Consider the following 25909-nt stretch of genomic DNA (forward strand, 5'->3'; position numbering starts at 1 on the left):
CCGGAAATAATGTTTTAATATGATTTAATTAGATTCTTTAGATGCAGATAATTACAGTAGAGTCATGAAGATGGCATCGCCATTTGAGGAAGTAACAATATTTACACTATTTCAGACATATCTTCATTCTGAAATTAATAAAAGAAACATACATATCTAATATTTTATTGCAGATTCAACAAAATTTATACTGATACATTTTTATGAATTATATCTGTATTGGCTTTCATCGTAGGGGCTTACTTTTTCCTCTACTTAGTTCGAATTTTAAACTGATTCTGACTCGCATAAAACATGATCCAAAGTCAAAACAGAAATGCTGAACAACTGCAAAAAAACTGAAAGGTCATGATGAAAGATGCGTTACCAACATACTCAATAACAGTTAACCTCTTTATTTACACATAAAGTTTCCTTAAACTTAATACGCGTGTGGTATACATACATCTTTCCTTCTTTGCATACACTTTTTTCAAAGACTTCCTTTTCGTTTAGAAACAAACTGTTACCTGTTTAACAGACGAAATCTCCTTGCCAGTTATCTGGAAAACTATCTGATTACGAGGTTAAACTGTTTCAAGAAGGAGTGCGAACTAACATTTAGGACAACTATTGACTCGGATCAAACAAAGTAACCTCTCTTCTTTGAACCTCCCATCTCAAAGCAGTAGACAACCACAAACACTGTGTGGTAGGAGGAGTTGGACCGGCAGTATTCCACAAAATCAAACAGGCATCGATGAGATTCAAACCTCGAACACCAGATTCCATTAAGCTTTAAATTTCTCCCAATGTTAAGAAATCATAAGGGTTGCCAACAGCGGCACTGTTTCACACCTAAAACAATCTTTTAAAAAATCTTTATCTAGTAATTGGCAAAACCAATGGAATAATTCCGATAGAGGAAGACGTCTGTTTAACATCATCAATAATATCAACTACTTTAATTCAATTCCAATTAAACAGGTGATCTGGTTCCTAACAGGTCACGGCCCTTTTCCTTCTTTCTTTCATTACCTTCATATCTCGGATACAAACCTTTGTACCTGTGGTCAACCAGGTACACCAGAGCACTACTTATCAACTTGTCTTTACACAATATCATGGCATACACGACTTTCAAACATTAATAATTTACACATTTGGCAAAAAAACTTTTTTACAAATAAAACATTAAACTCTAAATTAATTAACGTAATGAATTTTCTAGCAGAAAACGACTCCTTATTAAAATTTTAATTGAACCTGACTTTTTATGTAATCTTGATAGTGTTTAACAGTTTTTGATTTTGTCCTTCATTATACATTTCGTCCTCGTTTACATTTTCTTTATTTGTTTTCTTTTTGCTTCTTTTTTTTCAATTATTATGTATATAACAAAATTCGCTTCATTTATTGTTCTCTTTGCTTCAATTTTTTTTTATATAAATGTAACTAATGTGATACGAATTATTGTCATCTGTATCATCTGTATTGTGCAGTTATGAATTTTGTAATGGTTTACTTATGTGCCGAGTTTTGTGCGAGCTAGACTGTCGTCCAGACGTGGACTATACGGTTAAGGGTTTTGCAAACCTAGGTACGTGTCCACGTCTGGAAGAAAAGAAAAAAAAAGAAAAGTATTTGTTGTTAGATTCGCCATAGTTTTACAATTATAACGATTCCTTTATAATTGTAAAACTATGGTGAATCTAACAACAAATAATTTTACAATTATAACGATGGCTTTTTTGGGCAATATTCGTTATTAATTATGCCCTTACCAAGACGCACTATAAGATTCTATGTAAAATCTTAACTATCAGGTGATACTATACAACATTATTGTTTTTACGCACCTGAGACGGGTCCACACTTGCTTATGATCTTGTATAAATTGTTTAACATTGTATTGCAGTTCGTTAAAAATCAATAAAAATGGGAAGTATCTGAATCTCTTGAATAAATACTCTTTATATGTATGTTTAAATATAAAAGTATTGCATATAATTTCGTGCTAAGCATGTAATTATTAAAACACTACAGTGCTTCTAATAATTTGGTCGAATTATTGTAATATACTAACATAATACCTGACGTAATAAATATTCTATATTTATATAATATATGGTCTGATTTATCCAGTCGTAGAATTTAACCAACTGATATACTGATGTACCAACTGAACGTAAACAAGTGCAAACCGGTTTCAGTAACGCAAAAACAATAACACTGTATAGTCTCATCCGATAATTAGGATTTTACATAGAATCTAATAATTTGGCTATGTACTGCATAGCAATTTTTGCAGCTAAATATGAGTTCTTTTATGGATTCCTTTAAGTGCATTATTTTAATTTCTCTCAAAAAAAAAAATTTTAAAAATAAATAAAAGCATTTATTAATTCGAACAAGATATATTTATAAAGCATTACGGATTAGGAATGATTGTAATTACCGGATCTATTTTAACAGCTTTCGGGACGAACACATCTTCCGTCGTTGGTTCGGGCGTATCCCTTCTTGCATTGACATCCAATGACGCACATCTTATTGCATATTTTGGGTGGATTCTCATAATTATCACAAGTAAGAGGACAAGCTGTTCCACAAGTTTGATATTCTTGGTTTTCGCCACAGGCAGCTGAAAACAATACTTAATTTAAAATCGGAAATCTTTTGAACATACCTAAATTAGAATACAACGGTTTTACTGAAAAATATTGAAATATAAATCAATCGTAATTTATGCATTTATTACGATTTGCTGAAAACTGTTTATAAGTTTTCCGGTCATAATAAGTAACTTGAAAACCAAAGCTACAAATAATAGTCGTAGCATAAACATTCATTGTTGATAGGTCAGATTTAATATAAAGTAGCATGGTAAATATTATTAAACCTAACCTACAAGCATTTATTAAACCTAACATTTAACCTATACTTATAAGCATACATAAAACCTAACATTTAACCTATACTTATGAGCATATATTAAACATTACCTTTTAGTATGTAACAGTATACAGTGACTGTCTTGAAAACTATTTCAACATGGGTGTTCATTATTTTTCTATTCTGTATTTTGCTATTAAATACACTCTATAACAAAAAAATCGAAGCACCGATTGCTTTGAAATTTCGTATGCATAAATGTTTTGAACAGATATGGCTGGAATGATGCCGACTGGGGACGTATAGTCCTTAGCGACGAATCCCGCTTCCAACTGTGTCCTGACGATCATCGAAGACGTGTTTGGAGACGCACAAGGCAGAGGGGGGATCCTGCCTTCACTATTGCGCCCCACACCGGCCCTCAACAAAGCATTATGATCTGGGATGCCATTTCCTTTAACAGCCGGACCCCTTTGGTCGTCATTAGAGGTACACTTACTGCACAGCGGTACGTCGACGACATCCTAAGACCTGTTTTGCTACAGCTCCTTTCGCAGCGCCCTGGGCTGATTTTTCAGCAGGACAATGCCAGACCACATACGGCACGTGTTGCTATGAACTGTCTGCAAGCTTGTCAAACTCTTCCTTGGCCTACCAGATCACCAGATCTCCCTCCCATCGAGCATGTCTGGGATATGATGGGAAGGCGATTGCATCAGGCACGAAATGTTGATGACCTCGTTCGACAATTGGATCGAATTTGGCAGGAAATATCCATCCGGGAGCTTTATCGGTCTATGCCACGTCGTGTGGCAGCTTGTATCCAGGCTAGAGGTGGATCAACACCTGATTGAACTTGTTACTGTAACTCTGCAATAAATTATTCAATTGCTCTAAAATTTTAATCATTTACTATTCTGTACATTGCCTTCCTATTCACCAATTTTAGTTTCAATCGGACAACTCCTTCTTGTTGCGTCGATTTTTTTTTGTTATAGAGTGTATTTGCTTGTTTTCCCCTTTATGCAGTTTATTATAATTCAATTTTAAGAAAGGATTCTGAAACCCCATTGTATGGTTGGTAATTACGGCGAATCCTGTACAAAAAAAAATTTCTATACAGCAGCAACTCTAATTACCAGCAGCCCGATTTGGGCAGTTTTCGGGAAGAACACATAGTCCATCACTGGCCCGAACGAATCCCTCCTTGCATTGGCATCCAATGAGACAAAGGGCGTTGCATATTTTGGGTGGATTGTCATAATTGTCACAAGTAAGAGGACAAGCTGTTCCACAAGTTTGGTATTCTTGATTTTCGAGACAAACAGCTGAAAAATGCAAAAATCAAAATTATGGGAGCGAGGAAAATATTTTACAATCTTTTGGAACTTAAACACTTTAATCATAAACTAATTTCAAATAACTTTAAAATTAGCTATCATTTGAATTCAAATAACTTCAAAATTAGAAATCATTTTAATTCTATTAATTTCTAAAATAACAATAATTTGAATTTAACTAACTTCAAAATTAACAGTACTTTGAGTTCAAACAACTTTCAAATTAACAATACTTTTAATTCAAATGACTTCAAATTGAAGGTATACCGTTGTTGCATTCATCTGGTCGTACACATTGTCCTTCCTTGTTTTTCACATATCCTTCGTCACAGTGACATCCTTTTTTGCATATTAAAACACAAAATTTGGGAGGATTCAAATGATTCTCACATGTGACAGGGCATGCTGTTCCACATTTATCGTAATGCGAATTAACAGGGCAATCTGCAAAATAAATAGAGTGAGAAGTTACATTTCAAAAATAAATCAGTGAAATTATAAGGTTGAAGCAACATAGCAATAAGCTTCAAGTTTTCTAAAGGTTAAAATTTTCTCAAACTGTTCCTCTTCATTCTTTCCAGGTTGATACTGTGCGAGTTTCCTGAATTTCCATCAAATAACAGCACAATACAAAGAAACATCTTTTTGTCTACATGGAAATTGGATCGATTTTCTCCAAAAACGCTCTTCAAAACAATTAAAAATTTGGCTTATCATTATGGTGCCCCAGGCTATTTATTTATAAAACTGACAAATTTTTTCATGGCTAAATCCATTGTGTAGTTTAAAATTATACATGGCTATTTGTAGTCTAGCTTAATTCATGGATCTAGTATTTTAATATTATACATAGTTAAATATTATACATAGTAGTCTAAAATTATTTTGTACTTTCCAATGTTGTGCCATTGTACAAAGTCCGCAACTCTGCGTATTGATTTGCGTAAGACGATTTGATTTGTGCAAAATAAGGAATTTATTTTGAAAGATTTCATCGTCACAGGCAAAGTGGTGTATTAGAAATTAAAAAAAATAGTGTTGTAGTGCAAAGAAGGAAACTATACTTGCAATCAAAAACTTTGTGCTGTTTTCCTAAAATACGTATTTTTAAAAGGAGAAATAGTAAAATTGGGGATAATCCATACTTTGACCATTACTAAATTAAAGTATTAAATAAATAAATACTAGTACTAAATATTAATAAATAATTAATATTAACAAATAAAAAGTGTTAATAAATAATAAATATTAATAAATAATAACAATTATGCATATTAATAAATAATAAATATATAAATATTAATTCATAACTAGTAATATATCGTAATTTTTACCCCGTTCGGCTAAAGCCCCAGCAATAAAGAACAAAATCAAAAACAGCTGCATAGTTACTGTATTATATTTTTTACCGAGTAAAAAGTTAAAGGTTGGTAACTCTTTTATAGCGGAAAAATAGCTGTAAAAATTCCCACCAATTGCTGTTATCTATCAAAACGTTACAAATCAATGTTTTTTGGGAAATTACATGTGTTTAATATTTTACGTTTTTGTGATAAAAAATCCATTTCAAAGTATTTCAAGGTAAAACTGGAAAAAAAGGAAGGAAAAAAATTCATATTTTTATAAAATGTTTTCAATGTAAAAAATGTACATTTATTTTATTTTTCAGTTTCGAATTAGATGTAACTCTTTCGAAGGGGATATAAACTGCCCCACTTCTTTAGGGCACTGTAAAATATTCGAATAATTTTTGCCTCTATGAAAATATATATTGTTAATATTTCACGTAAGATTTAGAAAAATGCAATGATATAACATATCACTTTAGTACAGGCCTGGAAAGTATGGTCAAAGGCTCTTCTTCACTAGTTCAATTTTTTTACCCCAAAAAATTTTTAAATGTGAAAAATTTTATGCTTTAAATTAAGCCAGTGAGTTTGAACTAAAATATTCTTGAATGTTGGCACTTTCAGTCATTCGATGGTGGGTATTTTTCAAATAAATTTGAGAAAAAAATATTGAATATATTTATTAGAATTTCATTGCTTATTACATTATGCTCTTACATTTAAATAAAAAGAAATAACAATAATCTGATTAGAAATCAAAATCTCAACCATTTTTATTTTAAAAAATTTTTCAAGGCTAAATACCTGAAGTTTTTTTTCCAATTTTTCACTTGTCTTGTTTTCATTATATTTTTTCCTTTTTCATTCTGAAATTAAATATAGAAATAAATCTTAATTGATCAATGATCAATCAGTTACTAGCAGCAAATAAATAAAATGCATTTCATTTCAGAGTAGAATAGTATAAACAATTGATTTCCATTAACAACAATATTACATCAATTGATTGAATGATAATAGAATTCAACCTTTGGCTTGGGCATCTCGATATTCATGAAATAGATGTATTGAAATTTGATTACACAAACCTGAAATAGTAGATGAATATAAATCCTCTATTTCTTTTAAAACTAGAAAATAGATATTTTTTACTGCCTTCGTATCTTACTGCCGTTTTAACAGAAACTGAAATATGGAAGAAATGGGGTCAAATCTCGTCGTAACTCTAATGTATCATCATGGGTGAAAGCCCTTATATAGCAAGACGGAAAGGAGAAAAGCCTGGTACGTAAAACATTTCATTCCAGCATTTTTTTCGAAAAAAATGAAATATCTGTAACTATCAAGATTTCTTTTATAATTTTAGCATATATATAAAACTGCTTCTTTTCCAAGATAAAGTACCAGAATGTTGCAAACTCAAAATGTTTTTATACACTGTAAATATTTCATGATGTATGGGTTAGGGGTCGCTGCGCGGCCCAGGCACCCAATTTTTTGATAATAAACGCAAACGCAAGATAAAGTAGATATTGTTGAAAAATTTAAAAAAAGAATAAGTAAACTCCTCCCCAAAACTAGCTATAACTGAAATGGTTTTACTACCAGCCTTTCCTCTTTTCCGTCTCGCTTTCACCCCTGTGTATCATTGGATTAGTTCACAGCTAACGCTGACTGCTAAGTCTCAGCGTACTGCGTCATCTGCGCAAGCGCATAAGAGACTAGTGAAGTAGAATTTAAAAGATTTTTGTCACTAGCGTGTACGATGATGCTTAAAAAAGAACCCAATACCCCCTGACGTCATCAAGACGCTTCCTAGCACGAGTTCCTGCTCCCTCTAGCAACACTTTTACGGAACGGTAAGTTAATACAAAATATTAGTATAGTTGACATCGTCATTCTACGGTTTATAATTTAGTGTTTCTTTATAATTTAGTGTTTATTAGAGACGTGGAATTTTACTACATACAATCTTGCGAAAAGAATTCGAACACCCAGGGGTACGGACTAAAAGAGTCCAGAGGCATTTAATAATGATAACATATGTCCCTTTTTTGCATTGATGACAACCTGCACATGTCTGGGGAGACTTTCGCCAGTTTTTCATTGGTGACCAAAGAAATTGTCTTTCAGTCGTCTATCACAAGGCATCTGAGTGCTAGAAATGAAGATGGTCAATTTGGCTGGCTACGAATCTGTGTCTTCTGATCCACCCAAATGGGATTCTATCGCTACTCTGAGAATGCCAGTGCAGGAAGAGCAGTCCAGTCAGAAGGTCAATCCAATCCGGTGAACACCAATTTCATCAAAACATGGCTAAGCAAATCTTGATATGAGTATGTGTAGCACCTATTCTACGGAAAAAGAAATGATCCTTTCGCAAAATATTTCTAATGAGTTGGGAGATCAGCTTTTGTCCAGAATATTCACATATATTTCAGAGTTCGTGTTCCCCCTCCGCCAGCAAGGGACCTCGGCCGAATCACTTAAAACATCCCTCCAGCATCCAGAAGTACCAGGCCAAATTCACTCTTTTGGTGGATTTTTTAAAAAAAATTCCCGATAGAGTATATAGTTTCCAATTTAAAGGCTACTCATCAGGACAGAAGTTAGCAAAACTAATCGATGCATCGTGAACTATTAATTATTTCTAAATATCGGGATTATTATACTTAATTATATTATTATTATTATTCACTGTATGTCAATATTATCGGAATAACCATTGATAAAAATGAATTTTTTATACGACAATTCCTTGATATCATCGCGAATGTAATTATTTCACCCTAATCTTTAAATACGATACTTGATATACGATATCTTTATGATTTGTATTTTATGCAAAAAAAAATTAGCCAAGCAACTTAAAATTAGAGTGAATAAAATAGAGAATTGAAGAAACAGTAAGTGTAATCTTTTATTTCATTGCACATTTTTTTAATATGGATTACAATGGTCAGTTTACGAAGTTATCGTCGTAATCTTCAATAGAAATCTTCAATAAGTTCCATGTGAAATGAAATAATATTTACACTACATCAGATGGTGATAATCTTTATGCTAAAATGAAGAAAAAAAAAGACATTTAGGGTTGAATAGAATATATATTAGTATATTAAAAACACTTTCATTACTTACTAATTATAAAAGTATATTATTTTTTAGATGAAACTAGAAGCTTTGCAACTCAATCCTTCGAGTTTACTCCGCTATTATTTTTGCTTTATGATTGTAAATAGATTGTTACATCGAAAATAAAATGTATTAAATGATAAGATTCTTTCATTTATTTTAACACAAATTTGAGTTCACTCAAATTGAGCTGTTGTTTACAAATAATAAGTTAATTTAATGCTTATTTAAATTTTTATTACAATTTTTGAAATTATTGTGGTATTTTTATGCTTATCGAATTATAGTATTAAAAAAATCACTCAAATTTATTAACCTAGCTGATATTTTTAAATTCATTCAAACTCTAACCCTTAAAAGCCTCGATATTATACCGTCTTCTCGATGAACTTATTGCGCTCTCAAAAATAATGCGGGACATTTAAATCCCATTCTATTTTTATGAAACGTAAACCTAACTATTTTCAACTGTTAACATCGAAATTTCAACAGCAAACTTTTTTTTCTTTCTTATTTAATTTTTGGTAACTTAAAGAACTCTTTGGATAGTTTTCAATTTAAAGATTATTTATTAAAAGGACAAAAAGTTGATTCTAAACATTGTCTTAAATTTTAAATACTTATTTTACTTGCATTTATTGATTGGATACAGTTGACTTAACTATTTAGCTGAATACAGTTAAATAGTTATTCAACTCAACATTACTCAACTTAACTATTTAACTGAATACAGTATTATGTAAGATTTATTATAAAAGTAAACTTATTTACCATTTAATAATTCCAAAAAGGCAACAAAATTACTTCATCATAGTGCATAATAACGTAAATGTATTTTAAATTGTTATTGAACTGTTATCATATTGCTTTAAGGCGTATAGTTATCATACTGTAAAATATTGCATAATATTGTTATATCATGTTATTGATTAAAATACACATTAAAAACAACATTTCTAGCTTTAAGCTTTTAATTTTGAATCTATGTAAGGGCGGATTATAACAATTAAGGATCATAAACAATTAATAGCTGTAAATACCGTTAAATAAAGGATAAATAAATAATTTGCAGGTAAGTATCGTTATAATTTTCATTATAATGCGTTTGCAGCCACTTATATCTGGATCTTTTTTTTTATTTTGACGATTATATCATGTGATTTTTTTGTCAAATAAGGAGATGAGAAATATATTATCGCTTTGTCATACTATGTTCTTATTTTCAAAGATTCTTCTATTTTTCTATTTTCTCAGTGTAAGTTTATGAAAATATAAACTACGGCAAAAATTTATAAATTTTAACATTAGTGATCCTACTCCAATCCAGTGAAAAACTGTCGTTCTTTGGATTTTCCCTTACTTTGGACTTGTTATCTTTTCCAATAATTTACTCATAAATAATGCAAAAGAAAAGAATTTAAAAGAAACAAACAATAAAGAAATGTAAAGAAAATAGTAAAAGATGAATAAAATACATAATTTATTGATAAATATCATGCAGCATATTTCAAGTCTCATTTTGTAACAGCCCATTTTTAAAGTTATATTATTCTTTGCACAATGCTAACAATGTTAAAATTTCACAAAATCTGTCAGTTCCTTCAAACTCTTAAAAAAACTACATCTCAAACGCGACTTTGATATAAGAAAATAAACTCTTTTTTAATGCGTTTAAATTTGGTTTTAAATTTTAGTCGATGACAAAAAAAATGAAACAATTTTTTAAACAAATTATATGAACTGGTTATTAAAATGAGTCAGTTTAACAAATTTAATGACGATTTATTCTCTGTGACTTACCGACACATGTCTGGTTGCATTCTTCAAGAGTTTTGAAGTTGTTTCCGTTCTTTCCACATCCACCATAGACAAACTTTTTGCATGCACCAGTCTTCTTGTCATAAGCGTATCTGTGCATGAAAGCCAAGCAAAGGCCACGTTCAATTGGTTCGTCACAAACAGCGGCCTTAGCTTCATGTATTCTAATAGCTAATAACGAAAACAAATCATTTGTTTCAATGTAAAGAAGAACCTCATATACAGCTCAGCAATACTCTAAATTGAAATTCTGTAAAATTATTCAAGCTTCAATTAAACTTTTTTGCTCGAAGTGTAAAAAAAATAACCTGTACACATGAAACATCCCATGTCTAAGCTTGTTGCATTAAGGTAGATTCGTATCAGTCTCAAAACAACCTCAAGTGCGAATAAAACAACTTCGTACACCTTGATTTTAAACATTGGGAGGTTGTTTTTTAAGGATTTTCTTTTTAAGTAAACTTCAAATAAACCTCAAATCTACCTTATCCCTTCAAAACAACCTTAGATAAACCTCAAAAACACCATAAATTTTTGTAAGGGTAGATACCGATTTTTAATAAAACTGCAATTAATATATAAATTTACGGTTTATCTAATTAACTAAGATTACAAAAATACATCTTGCTTATCTATTGGCATTCATTCTACACCTTAAAATAAGAACAAAATTCAAGTTTTATTTCTGTAAGTTTAAATTGTTATGGTTTTACTTAAATTTACTTAGAACTTTAGGTATATTTTTTGAAATCTCAATTCAATTAGTGTATTAGTGTATCGACATATTGGTTAATAAAAAAACTATATTTATAAATTACAGAAATGTTAGAAAACTTTGCTTATTTGATATAAAAGCTATATTCAACCTATATATCTAAGCTATATTCAGCTATATTGCGTTTTCTCTGTTACCGGTACCATCTGTTGACAATATTTGTAACAATTGTGGAATTTTGGTGAGAATGTGTAAGTTGGCTTGATAAAAACGCGATAAACAGAACTTCAGCATCCTTTTCTATCTTTTCCATTTTCTTTTTGACTTTTAAGATCAAATAAGAAGAATCGATAAAGAATTAATTTGAGGTTTAAATTAAATTTGAGATTAAGATGAGTGTATATGGGTTGGAAATTGAGGTTTATCGATGAGGTTACTTTTCATGTAAAACATAACCTCATTCAGGTGTATTTTTTTTTAAACCTGTCAACCTCAATGCAACCTCAAAAGCACCGTATTTTATTGTAAAGGTAATATGTATATCATTATCTTAATGCATATCATTATGTTAATTGAGACGTCATAAATATTTTATGTAATATTAATACATATTTAAACTGACGGTGCTTCGACAATGAATCCATAATAAGAAATAAATACAAATGTGGTTAAAAAATATTATTGATAAGTAAATTTTATGCATACAACTGCATTTCTTCAAGCACTCTTCTTCGGTAGCAAATCTGTTTCCATTGCCCCCGCATCCACCGTAGATGAATTCTTTGCATTGTCCAGTTTTAGCATCGTAATGAAACATGGGGAAATATCCACGGCACATTCCAGTATCAGACTCCATCAGGCAGGAGTTAACTTCTGCAGTAAAAAATAATTATTTAAAATATAAACTGCGGAGAAAACTATTTGCAAATTTCTCTAAAAAATAAGGTCTAGTGGGTCTAAAGAAAGTAAAAAAATAAAATTTAAAGAAAATTTACTTGCTTTAAACTTTAAGCAAAGATATAAGTTTGTACTATATATATCATCATGTCGTGAAGAATTATCTGGGCTTTCGAAGGGACAAAGAACTTCTCTTAGAACTTTTATATTTCTAACTATTTTAAAAGTTATTAAACTTTTTTTTTAAAATCGCAATTTGGCGAAATTTTTTCACCTCGTAAAAAATTATCAAAATCACTGCCTTAGTTTCAGTTTTTTCATATTTTTATGAACCCTGATAATGCAGCATTAAAGTAAGTTTTTAAACATTAAAAAATTAGATCGCAATCATTTCATTTTCATAAAACTATCCTCCCATTTTAGAGGTTATTATAATTCAATTCTGTAAAAAGAGTCTAAAACGTTATAGCAAGGCTGGTTATTACAGGACATCCTGTTTAAAAATATATATAATAGTAAGTCTAATTACCAGCAGCTCGATTTGGGCAGTTTTCAGGAAGGACACATTTTCCATCATCGGTTCGGACGTATCCCTTCTTGCATTGACATCCAATGACGCACATCAAGTTGCATATTTTGGGTGGATTGTCATAATTTTTACAAGTAAGAGGACATGCTGTTCCACAAGTTTGGTATTCTTGGTTTTCGCCACAAACAGCTGAAAACAATGCTTAAATTTATATTGAAGTTTCATAATGAGCTAAATGTATCGATGAGCTCATAATTAATTTTATCAAAAATATTCAAATAGTTTAAAAGTTATAGATTCTTTTGAAGTATCTATGCAAGAACTTCTTAATAACTCTCAAACATAAATAGTTATTTTAAAAATATCTTATTCTATACTTAATGACAAAAATAAACACTTCTGACAACAAAATATTTTTAAAAGGCTAATTGTACGGATGTTGTAATTTAATCTTATCTTAATTTGATCTTATTTAATTAATTTATTCTTCAATTTAATCTTATAACATTAAATACAAAATTATTTTATGTTTTAAGATTTACAATTACGTCACTGATACGAATTTTAAAATGTTTGTTTTTTTAATGGAATTATTTTTCAGGTTTTAAATACATAATTAGAACTACGTTGTAATCCGAGCATCATACATTGTAAAAAAATGTGGATCGAATTTTGGTATAAAGTACATAGTAATATTATAAACATTTTGTAACATAATTTTTGTAATATTATAAACATTTTGTAACATAATTTTTGTAATATTATAAACATTTGGTATAAAGTAACATTTTGGGATTATCATCCATAAAATCTATTTTTTCCGTAAAATATTATACAGCAATTTATTTAGTAATATTTATTTAATTATAATGATTAAGTGTTTTTATTGTAATTATTACTGTAAAAATTACGGTATACCAGATATTTTATTCCGTAATATCTTACGGTAAAAATAGATTTCACGTTAAAAAGTAATATCACCCCATACTTTTTACCATAGTATGATCCAGAATTTTTTACAGTGCATTACCATCAAAGGCTTGATTGCGCATAATGCTTAATTTTGAAAGAAAATATTCCGAAGAAACATATTTTAAATTAGCTAACATCAATCGACCAAAATAGATTGGACTTTTTCCCACGTTTTCTAATGAAGAATTAAACAGACAGCTTTGTTGAAAGCTATTTGTTTTAAAAAATTTATCGGGGAAATGCTTTAATAAAAAGTCACAAATCGTATCTTAAATTCACAGTTTCTCTTCCTTCTTTTCCTTCCTTTTAATTTTCGCATTATTTTTTTTAATTAATGTGAATTTATTTAGAATATTTCAGTTAAATTAAAAAATTATGAAGACTTTATCTTGTCCATTTTTTGTAGTTAGGTGCAGTTATAAAATATATAACATTTAACTATGAAGCATTGTTTCTAATTAATAAATCTTGTCAAAAAAGAGAATAAGGATGCCATAGTGTACCTAAACATTTCGGCTCTTTAAAAACAGCCGCTGTCGTTTTAAAATAAGCCGGGCTAATTGGTAAACTTATTCAGTACTTTCTAATTAGCCTCTCAACTTTTAGGTTTGTTTAAGCTAGTCCACATATTTTCAGTCTAATTTGTAAATATACTTTTTATTGCTTAATTAGTCAGACTTCATTGAGGCAGTTTGCAATAAAACCAGAATTATTAAAGCTTGTTACAAATAGCTTTATTAAAGGAATATTGCATAAATCCTAATCAAAATTCATTCTAATGGAGTAATTTTCATCTCATTTCCTAATTAACCTAAATGCAAATTGTAATAAGCCTAAATCGTATAAGAAAGGTTAAAAAATAGTACTGAAGAAATAGACTCTCACTAGATTGGTTGCATTGTAAAATGGAAGTAATATTTGTAAAGAATCGAATTTTTCAATAAGTTAACACAGCAACCATGCGATAAACAAAAAATTGTCCACGTGACTCGTGAGTAAATGACTTCAATAAAAGAGGAACTGAGCACATACCATTGCGACTGCTGCATTCACTTGGTCTTACACATTGTCCATCCTTGGTTTTGACGTATCCTTCATCACAGTGACATCCTGGATTGCACATCAAAACACAAGCTTTGGGAGGATTCAAATGATTCTCGCATGTGATGGGGCATGCTGTTCCACAGCTATTATAATGAGAGTTAGCTGGACAATCTGGAGAAAAAAAAAGGCATTGAGCATGCAATTTTACGGTAAAAAAATGGATACTCTAACATCATGAAATTTTTTTCGTTTCCCTTGTGGTATACCCTCAAAATGACGGTATATGTGGTCAAAATGAATGTGGTAAAAAAAATGTGGTCAAAATAACGAATTCTTCGAAAACGAATTTCGTCAAAAGTTAAGAAATATTTCGTCATTTTACTTATTTCGAAAAATAAATAACATTGCGTCTCATTGTGTCTAACACGTGGCATTGTGGATCACTTTTTCTTGGGCACCATATGAATAGATCAACAAAGTAGGGTCAGAGGAAATACATCCATTCCCGAAACGGGACTAGAACTCCTTGACCACCATACAGCCGGTCGGCTCGTTTCGTTATTCTAGTTCCAATCATTTAGTCTTCATTTTCGCTCATAGTTTCTGATAATGCATTACAATGAGGTTACGAGTTGAGGATACATTTTCTTCATGTATATGACATTTTGCATTTCGTCTCGTAATTTCGTGACTAAATGATTCCCTAATTTAACGAAATAGAGCTCAAGAATTTCTGAATCGTCAAAAAGAAGAATTATATTTCTGAAAGGTGTAACCAAATGGCTATTAGCTGCAATGGCCTAACCTAACTGAGTATTACACTCACCTACACACCAGTCACACTAACCTAACAAAGTATTGAACACAGACTGAAACAAATTACCTGTATATTAATATTTAGTTTAAAGAAACTAAGACTTTGTAGAAATTTAAAGATTGGGGGAAGATAGAACAATAAGAACACAAACCTATTCTATTGTAAGAGAAAACGGGAAGGAGTTGAAAAAAAATAATTGGAAACATCTTTAAGTATCACCACAGTTGATGATCATTTGATTTCATGTCATAATCTAAAGGTTCTCAACCTGATTCACAAGATTTAAATCAAAAAAGACGCTTGAATTTAATTTTTTTTAATTGTATGCAAATCAAAGTATATTAATCCATTTAAAAAATTTTAAAGTTGAAAATAGTATAATTACTTTATTGTTTTATCGCAGTAGATGGATATATATATATAAATTTTATCACTATCGATGAAATTTATGAAAGTTGTAGAATCAGCATTGAAAGTTTCTCCTTTCCCAAAGTATAAAAGCTGATTAAAAAAAAAAAGTATGTCGGTACGCAATAAAATATGGGCATATTGTTGCATTCTTAAATTTAGGACGTTGTGCTTATTAACTCTAGATAATAATTCTTATAATCTAAAATTATCAATCGTAGAAGCAACACAAATTAAAAATACTTGTAACTAATAATAAGTGACAAAGTTATAAAAAAGAATTAGTTCTCTATAAAAATGCTCCATATAATGAAGTTCACTTTAAATTTTCAAATTCAAAGATCTTTGGATATTATAGGACAATTCTCTAAGTAACCAAAAGTCAGTATGGATCAGGTGATTGTATTTTCCCTGGCTCAAATTCTGGCGAGGGTCAGTCAACTCGCATGCTGCACCCGATTCTCCCTGACCAATTTGTGGTTACAAATCATCACCAATTGTAATAAAATTAGCTAGATTTTTATTCAATTCTACATTTTGCACAAATTTGGGTCAAAAAATCCACTATGGCAAATTTGTCTCAATTCTCGATCCACAATCTAACTTGTTTTTTTGGCTGGGTTCAAATTTACAAGAATATGAATTGAAGATCGGTGTAACCCTAAATCCAATATGGATCAAGTGTTCATGTATGAATCAGGGCTGGATGTAAAATAAAGAATAGAAAAAACAAGAAATAATTGTACGTTGTTGTGGATAACCCAGTTTTTATTGATTTAGTTGGTAACCCATTGAATTTTAAGTATACGACTTCTTTTAAATTTGATTTCTCAGGACCTATACAACCAATTTCGCTAAAAATTTGTATTTTGCCATATAAAATTACATTCCTTAAAATGATGTAAAAAATTGCATGACATACAATCCAAAAGTTTATCGACTATCATTAAATAATATAATACAAAATAATAAATATTTACTAAAAATTATTTTTTGTATGGAATTATTATTTTGCAAACGAATTTCAAATTGTGTGCAAAATTTTTTTAGTTGTGTCACTATTGCAGCCCATGAGCGATATATCTATTGCTACCGTAAAAAATTGCAACCTATTGTTAATCTGTAGTTATGTACGAAAAATTCTGGAACCTCAAGTTACAAAAAAGATTTAAAGAAAAATCGCGAATTAAATATGTAATCATTCATTATCATTATATTTTTAATTTAAAAAAATGCAAGCGTTTTTAAGTTCTGAAAAATTATATGATCGCATGTGCTCATTTATCTTTTTTGTGAAGTATAAAAAATTCAATATATCCGAATTAACAATAAAACGAAACGAGAAGAGTTACAGCGAGAATCTTCTACAACCTAAGATAATAAATGTAAAGGTAAAAATAACTTAAATGTTGTAATTCTTACCTCGAGCTGCAAAAGCTCCAGCAACAACGCACAAAATCAAAACTAGCTGCATATTTCTTGTATGAATCTCCTCACTAAGAAAAAGAATTAACGGACGATAATTCTTTTATATCATTTTCAAAAATGAGAGCTGTGAAATTTCCCACCGATCGTCGTTATCAGTTATTGTAACGCAACAAATCAAGGATTTTTGGGAAAATCCATGTGTATAATGCATAACATTTCTGTGATAAAGCAATTTTTGATTTTAACGTGTTTTAAGATTTAAAAAAAAAGAAAGAAATGGGGAAATGTTTTAATAATATCTTGATGTGAAAAGTAAATACTTATTCATTTTAAATTATATTTTATTTAATCAAATAAAGTTTTTTTCCATAATGTGAAAGTATTGGCGAATTCTCAGCTGTTAAAAATTTTGCTCAGCTGTTAAACTGCACTACCTTACAAGTTATGAATCTTGGACTTTTAAGTACATTCTATACTCTCGTTACTATACGCTCGTACGTATTATACACCGTTAAATACGTACCATAATATAGGGCTGTTAAACTGCCCTATATTATGGTTTTTCTTAAACTTACTGCAGTATATAAATTATAAATACATGCATGAATTGCAGAAATTTCAGTCAGAGTCTACAAAAAATAACTTTATTTTTTAGAAGCATTTTAGAAACAACTTTTACTAAACATTATCCCCCCCCCCCCCAAAAAAAAAAAATTTTTTTACATGCAGAAAAAAAAACAGTAATTATGCTCATTTCGTTACAAAGCTATTGTAAAGGAAAGATAAAAACATTGAGAAGAGCACTCTGTTATAGTTATATGCAAATTTCTTCTACGTCCCTAACTTCCGTAAAAAAAGTTTGAAAGCTAGAATTAAACATTCGGCTATTCCGTCAGCAAAAACGGAGCTCAGAATTAAAATGAAATAGAAGCTTAGAATACCGAGCTTAGTAAAAAAGCGGTGAGACAAATTTTGCTTTTTCTTAGTCAAAAGAAATCCTGTCGAACTATTTCTTAATTAATGGGTATATCTGTCGGTGCTGTGAAAAATGTATTAAGAAAACAGTTTAATTTCATAAAAGATTTTTTAAAAAAAACACTGTCCGATAGTCAGTACTAGGAGGTCAACAGAAAAGAAGTGTATTTTACTTAGCTGCTGTAAGAAACAAGTCCATAAGGCAAATTTCTCGAACAATATATATTAATGTATATCATACAACAGTTGCCAAAGCTCTGAGGCAAAATGAAAGCGCTAAATATGTGAAGCTAAAGGCGAAACCATTGTTAACTCAAAAACAGCTATCAACTGAACTATTTTTTAGAAAAATAGTGATGTCTTGGGCTTGCAAAGGAAAAATCGTTGTTTTCTCTGACGAAAAAATTTTTAATTTGTATGATTCTGGCAATAAAAGCCATTGTGAAGACTTGCGCATCATGCCAAAGGAGTTATTTAGTGGACAAGCAGGTGGAGAGATGATATGGGTATGTATTGATTTTAGTGGAAAGTCTGACTCAGCCATAATTAATCAACATATGACAGCAATAACTTATCAATCTATGTCATATGATCATTTAACACCATTAATGTCTTTATTAGGAGAACATAATTGGATATTTTTGAGAGATTCATGCCTCTCTGCAACATTAACAAAGAAATTACTTGAGGCGGAAAAAGTTGATGCCATAGACTGGTCATAACGAAGCGCAGACCTTAATCTAATTAAAAACACCTGGCGTCTAATAGCAAATATATTACATGTACCAATAAAAAACAATATTCTTCAGTTCTTGAATTCCAAGTATCAATCTAAGACTGTTAAGGCAAAATCGATACAGGATACATTCAAACTTTAATTAACAGTATGCCAAATAGAATATTTTCACTTATTAAAGCTAATGGAGGTTCCAGTAAATATTGACTGTAATTAGAATGTTTTTAACATTAAATGTAAAAGTGTACTTATAATTTCTCTACAAGTATTATATATAATTAGATAATATTATGGATAATTAGATAATTAGATTCCAAAATAATATAGATAATTAGAAAATATATATTAGATATTAGATAATTAGAAAATAATATGTCTAATTATCTAATATTAGATAATTAGATATATTATTTTCATTTATGTTTAATTATGAACTATTGTTTGGATTGCCCATATTTACGAAAAAATTTTACTTAAATGAACATTCAAAATGTAGAGGAAAACTATTTATTCTACGCATTCCTTTTTTTAATTTTTTCTAAAAAATATTAGCGTATTTATAATTTTTTACAGACTGGATACTATGGTTTAACTTGGTCAATTTAACACCTTATTAAGTTCACAGCAAACGTGTACCATTATTCTGTTATTAGTTTTTTTTTGTATTATTATGGTTCAAAGAACAAACATTTTGTTAAACATTTAACCGACATTTCTGAAAGTGTGTATGAAAGGCTAATTGAAAAATTTGGCTCTTTATAAATATTGTCAATACTGGTCTGACTACTTTGAAAATTTTCTTTATTTCCTAACCTGTCTCTTCTTTAGACAAATTCAGAAATCTGTGAGGAAGTTCTCAATCAAGCCGAATTTATTTAGATCTATTGCTATAAACCTTTTATAAGGCTATTTACAATAAACCTTAACAACTATGGGCTTATTGCTAACTGTCTAAACTAAATCATTTTCATTGAAAAATGACAGATATATTTTCAAATTAGTCCAAAGATACTTGGACCCCCCGCAATAAGGCTAAAATATGTCGGGCTGATTAGAAATTACTGTAGATTTTTCCAATTGGCCTAATAAATTGCAAAATTACGATGGCTGTTTACCAAACGCATGATAATTAAATTTGCCTAGGTGTTGTATCGAAATACAAATATTTCATCCTAAACTAATCATTAGTAACCTTTCGATATTTTACTGACATTGATAACTCGAATATGCAGTCTAAAGCAACGTCTTCTTAGGTTGTCATTTGGCTTCTTTTTTTTGCCAAATGAGCTAAAACATTCTTTTACTTCTGAAAAATTTAAAAACTGTCATTCATTTTGCCTTTATCAAATGAGGTTCGATGAGTTGATAAATTTGGAAAAAGAAGCATTGCAAAAATAAATAAAACTAAAATAAGATTTTCAACAAAAGTTTCCTTTTTATTTTTCAAAGCTCTCGTGTGAAACAAATGAAAACAAATGAAAAGTCAAGCATACAATTTGAACAATATGATTATATTTAATATTGTTTAACCTTCCGTTAGTCGCGCACTTGTTTCCGACATGGTTAATCGCGTTGCACCTGTGAGGTGTTTCTGATTTTTTGAAAGCCAAATGAAATTTAGTCTAGTTTATATAGTTAATTGTTACCAATTTAAGACTCTTTAGAGAGATAAATATCAAAAAACTTATTTAGCGAAGTACCGAAGATAAATTTTTCTTGTTCCCGCGTCGGATCTCTTCCTCCATCACAAGATGTTCAACCAATTAACGCAAGAAGGTTCTGCGGTTTTTTACTCCGTAACCATTTTCTGTGTATATAACTTGACCATTTATACCTGCTACGTTGAGTAGGACTGAAAATGAGATAAAATATATATTTTTAATTCATAAAAATATTATATCCATAATACTTGCGTCAATGGTCGCGCTGCACCAGAGGGGTGATTTGAGCGGTTCCAACTCTCCATCGACATGTTCTAAGGTCGGTTTTACACGGACATTTGAGTAATCCAAAGTTAGGAACATAACATTAGGCTCGACCCCCGGAAAAATCTATTGACGGCAAAGGAGGTGAAAGTGCAGTAGGGATGCACCTGTGAGGTGCGCGCGACTAACGGAAGGTTAAGTTTAAATTGCTGCGCGAATCCAGTTTATTAAAAATGTTTAACAATCACTGTAATCACCGTAACAAACAATGTAAAAAATTCCGGTATTTCTAAATTACAGTAAAATATAAACGCAAATGTACTTTTTACCGTAAAATCCATTTTTACTGTATAATCCATTTTTACTGTAAAAATTTATGAAATAAAAAAAACTGTTGGACTGTAATTTTTACAGTAATATTTATTGTAAAAATCATTGAATCATGGTATTTAAATTATTATTACTGTAAAATATACAGTAGAAATTGTGAAGTTAGTTGGCACTTTTTAACATAATTTGCTCCGGAGGGTTTTACAAGGAATTTATGTTCCCTAATCTGTTCATTAATTTGCGCATACGAATATTTCGTATTTTTAACCCTCCAAGTGAACTAAAGGGGAAAATTTTGTTGTTTTTTTACTCAGGAAAGTTTGTAGTCGTAAGTTCGGAAAAAACCGAAACTAACAAGCAGAAGGTTAGAACATTGAAAGATATTATACAGCTCTAAATTCATTGAACTTTGAATCCCATTGTCTCACAAATAATACGAAAGTATATTGTAAGTTTTGTAACCATAAGTTTTGACATTCGTTTCTCAGAATTCAGGCATATGAATAAAGAATTAACAAGGTATATATTATCATTTATATTTCATCATTTTTATCAGTTTTATTATCCAAACTATTGATGTTTCATACCCACAAAAAGTTAGCGTAGTAAAAGAAATTAAAGTATATTTTTGATATAAAAATCATTTGAATTTATAAGCAGCAAAATTTTAAATAAAGTTTAATAACGTTTGCTTAAACTTCATTTTTCAAGTTATCCTTTTAATTGTCTGGACAGTCACGGGTCAATACACATTTTCCTTCTTTAGTTTTTACATATCCAGTCATACAGATGCATTTCACGATACATTTCGCTGGAGGGCAAGTTACATTATCTGCATCATAATTTTCGCAGGTCTTTTCACAAGGAGATCCACATTCGTAAAAGAATGAATTTTCCGGACAATCTAGAAGGGAAAAAAATTATTATCTATTTAAAATCTAATTCTTCAAATAATCACATTTAGGAAGTTCTGTTTCTGAAAAATTATTTAGCATTGAATGCGAAATTGTCAATTTGACTACAGAAACAAATAATAGACTCTCCTTGACAAATAACTAGTACTACAACCTCAAAAATCAGTTAAAATCTTGATTTAATGATTAAAATCTGTGGTTGTCATTTTTCAATTATTTTTCAAAGAAATGTTTGCTGGTGTGGTATATCATTTTCACTTTAGATTACGCATCATCTTAGAATACAAAAAAATAGAATCATGAGATAATCTAATATTTTCCTAGCAGCTCACTGAAGAACCCGGGATAGCCTGGTTGGTAGGGCACTGCGCCCATGTCCAAGAGTTCGTGGGTTCGACCCCAGCCAGTTAGTAAACTGATACTCGCTAAATCTGTCGAGTCTTAAAGTCCATAATGTTCCCATAACAAATCAATACCTGTGGGGGTACTGATACAGGAGTTTCATTGTCTTCTGGATTGGTTCAAAATTACAAGAGTACGGAGTTGAACATTAGTAGTCGTAAACCCAAAACTGGATCAGCTGTCCAACGACAGTTATAAAATAAAATAAAGTAGCTCACTGAGTGAGCCACGAGTCATAGGTTGCCGACCCTTGACCTAATAACAAAAATTGATAACTATAAAACTCTAACATGACCTAATTTGCTACACGACTATGAGTGTTAGGCTGTTAGCAAATTACCTGAAAGTAAACAATAAGCGGAAAATTTAAAGAAATATATTTACGGCAGTCCTTGTGAATAACGTAGTTTAATGATTAACTTCGAAATTTTCAAACCATGTAGAAAAGCTCGCATTTGCAAATTCTGTGGAAGGTAAACAAGAAGAAAGATAACCAACCAGTTGACTCAACTCTGAAAGAGACTTGAAGATAATCAATAAAATAAACTACAGGAACCTTGCTGTGGGTGACCTCGCTGTGTGATCAGAGGGCAACTACTTGAAATGACCATGACCAGCAATGAATTGTAGTGCTTTAGAAGAAGAAAAAGTCGATAGGTATGGAAAATCGAGTTTATTTTTAATAAACCTTCTGCACAAGTGTTGTCAACTAAATAAAATATCTAATTGAGGATTAGTTAATGCTTGGTAAACGAATAATTCTTTTTACGTTTTTTTTATATAATTAGGCGTAAAACTTAAAATAGGTAGTCATGCTCAATATATACATTTTTAAGAACTGAATATTTTCACTTGTATAGCTGATAGAGAAAAACTTTTAATGTGTTCGTATAATCAGCAAACACATAGAGTTAAATTCCGTGTTTTTTTTTCCTTCAGCAAAATATCTGGAAATATAGCAAGGGTCACAAATTTTAATCCTGTGGATCCAGCTTGCTAATTGCCCAATCCACCAAGTTATCAAACATATATGCATGTGGGCCACTTTTTTTTAACAGAGTTTCTATTATTTATTATTTAAAGCCATACTCTGATTTTCAAAATGAGCCCAACATCCCTAATATAAACTTTATTTAAGACTTAATCTCGGACGCTCGTCAAATTTAGTCTCGGACATTAGCCTGGTTTAAACTCAGATTACTGTTTTCTGGGCTTACTCTCGAATATCCAAGTCAAAATTCGAATCGAAAATACAAGTTAATGATTGCTGGTATCTGATTTTTATCTTCACCAAAATCTGCTCTAAACTGTAAAAAATTCCGGTTCAAATTACTGCGTAAGGAACGAACCCTTTAGGCTCGTAATATCCATTCTTACCATAAAAATTGCGCCATAATTTTTGCGTCAATACTTATTTAATTAGAGTAATTCGGTGATTTTACTATTATTATAATTGTTAAAAAATACGCGTAAGTTATTCCGTACACGTACCAGTAACAATAAATTTTGCGTTAAAATGTTCCGTCAGCTTTAGTGCAGGAACTTTTTACCGTAATTTGATCCTGAAATTTTTTACAGTGCACTCAAAAGCTTCACAACGGTTAATTATGATATTAAAAATTATTCACAGAGCTTTGCTCTCTTTTAATGGTTTAAAATTGTTATTATCTCCACAACTTGCCTGTTCTTTTCTCTTTACAAGCCTGTATACATTCTTCGTGGGTAGCATAACTGTTACCATTTTGTCCACATCCTTTGAAACACTTATTTTCATCAGGAAAAAAGAAATAGGATGCGTCATTTCCAGTGCATTGTCCTTCTGCGGGTTCTGCGATACAATTCTTTTCAACTATAAAACAAATTTTTAAAAAATTTTTTATTAAAATACATTTTATTTTCGAATATTTTAAAAATTATATTAGTCTGTTTTTCCCTAAGACAAAGAAAGCTCGTGTTTTTTTAATAACAGTTACGTGTTTTAACATTTCGGCATAATAACTTGATTTAAGATTAATGCATACTTAGCATTTAAAATATTTTTTATAGTACAATATATAATATTCCACCACCAGAAAATAGTTTACATTAATATTATTTCTAATCTTCCTACGAGACTACATACGTTTCAATATATTGAAAAATATCGGAGGAATTGAAATCTCATCTCTCCTCTATGGCCATCTAACGTAGATATACCCTTCCTTTTATGTATACATTTCAAAATTTAATGCTTGATACCTCACTCATATTCAATAACTATTTTAACGAAATAAAATTTTTAAAACTTTTTTCTCAAGTTTCGTAGCAGACAATAAAGAATAGTGATTTTTGTTTTTATTATACTATGTATTGTATATATTGGCGCCATATTTAAGTGATTGAGTACATTGTTAAGTGAAACTTGTCATTCTTATGATTTTAAATTATTTCAAAAGCTTTTTTTGCATTTAACTAACCAAAGTTTCTTTAATGAAATTATCTTTGAATTAACGAATTTTACAATTGTGTTCAAGAATTTTTTAATTCGTTCGAAAAGTTCTCGAGATATTGCGAAATACGCAAAATGCATAATTAGCTAAGGGGTATAAACTTTGGATCACTCTCCTGATCAAGCTATGGGGAACATATATGCCATATTGCGGCTGCCCCCTATATTTTGGAGGTAAGAAATTCAGAGAAAGTATGTTTTTGTGTCTGATTTCATAAATTAAAATAGTGACTAAACTAATTATTATATTTGTGACAACACCCTCGAACCATTGAGATTGAGTCGTTGCACGTAAAGATCGGATAATTAGATCCAAAATTATTCGGGGTGGTCCATTTTTTCCCTTACTGTACTATGTGCCAGCATAATTAAATATTGTACTATATGCCGGCATAATTAAATATTATATTTCAAAATCACCAACTATAAACTTTTCAAATCTATTTTACCGTTACATCAAATTAAATTTTAATTAATGTATTGAGAAATCAGTAAATTTTGTATTTATACAAATACATTTTCTTAGGAGAAAATGTAACTTTCTTTCGTGAGCTGACAACATATTTTACCGTTGAATATCAAGTCCATGTTTGCTTTATTTGAGCAATTATTCACCTTGATAGAAAAATCGTTTAAACATCTCTTTCTTATCATGAGCTACTTGAAGGTCTAAAGTTTATACAAATTTCAAGATAAAGTTTTATCTCAAAGCATTATGTAATTTTTGCAATTCGTGTAATTTCATTTAAGCGACTGAGCCATCATTCGCACGATTCTCTTCAAAAGATGATAAAATGATAAATAAAATAGATT

The 25909-nt window shown here is 30.2% G+C and overlaps 2 protein-coding genes across 2 annotated transcripts in view; both read right to left on the reverse strand.

Moving 5' to 3' along the window:
- Window positions 1–5648, reverse strand: LOC147808192 (serine protease inhibitor swm-1-like). The gene is made up of 5 exons (XM_087166135.1): window positions 5549–5648; window positions 4482–4658; window positions 4014–4202; window positions 2438–2623; window positions 1–128 (listed from the first exon to the last, which is right to left on the reverse strand). Exons 1-4 carry the CDS (start codon window positions 5598–5600, stop codon window positions 2448–2450), a joined length of 594 nt encoding a protein of 197 aa, XP_087022261.1. The 5' UTR covers window positions 5601–5648; the 3' UTR covers window positions 1–128; window positions 2438–2447.
- A 2816-nt stretch (window positions 5649–8464) lies between these two features.
- Window positions 8465–25909, reverse strand: part of LOC107448408 (papilin) — a 36372-nt gene continuing 18927 nt past the window's right edge. The window contains exons 7-14 of the mRNA XM_087166924.1: window positions 24290–24457; window positions 22066–22196; window positions 17321–17423; window positions 14662–14844; window positions 12658–12846; window positions 11937–12104; window positions 10499–10687; window positions 8465–8626 (exon numbers count right to left, since the gene is read on the reverse strand). Of these exons, the coding sequence (XP_087023050.1) occupies window positions 8622–8626; window positions 10499–10687; window positions 11937–12104; window positions 12658–12846; window positions 14662–14844; window positions 17321–17423; window positions 22066–22196; window positions 24290–24457 (1136 nt within the window). The 3' untranslated portion in view covers window positions 8465–8621. The remainder of the gene's footprint in view (window positions 8627–10498; window positions 10688–11936; window positions 12105–12657; window positions 12847–14661; window positions 14845–17320; window positions 17424–22065; window positions 22197–24289; window positions 24458–25909) is intronic.

The sequence above is a fragment of the Parasteatoda tepidariorum genome, chromosome 6, assembly GCF_982258835.1.
Source record: "Parasteatoda tepidariorum strain Cologne lab strain chromosome 6, Ptep-v5.0, whole genome shotgun sequence".
NCBI lineage: Eukaryota > Metazoa > Arthropoda > Arachnida > Araneae > Theridiidae > Parasteatoda > Parasteatoda tepidariorum.

Excerpts from the sequence above, each read along its gene's own strand:
- LOC147808192 (XM_087166135.1), bottom strand. The coding sequence starts at position 5,600 with ATGCAGCTGTTTTTGATTTTGTTCTTTATTGCTGGGGCTTTAGCCGAA. Across the intron at positions 4,659-5,548 it reads TGGGGCTTTAGCCGAACGGG|ATTGCCCTGTTAATTCGCAT; the intron begins GTAAAAATTACG and ends TTTATTTTGCAG. Across the intron at positions 2,624-4,013 it reads CTGCCCAAATCGGGCTGCTG|CTGCCTGTGGCGAAAACCAA; the intron begins GTAATTAGAGTT and ends TATTGTTTTCAG.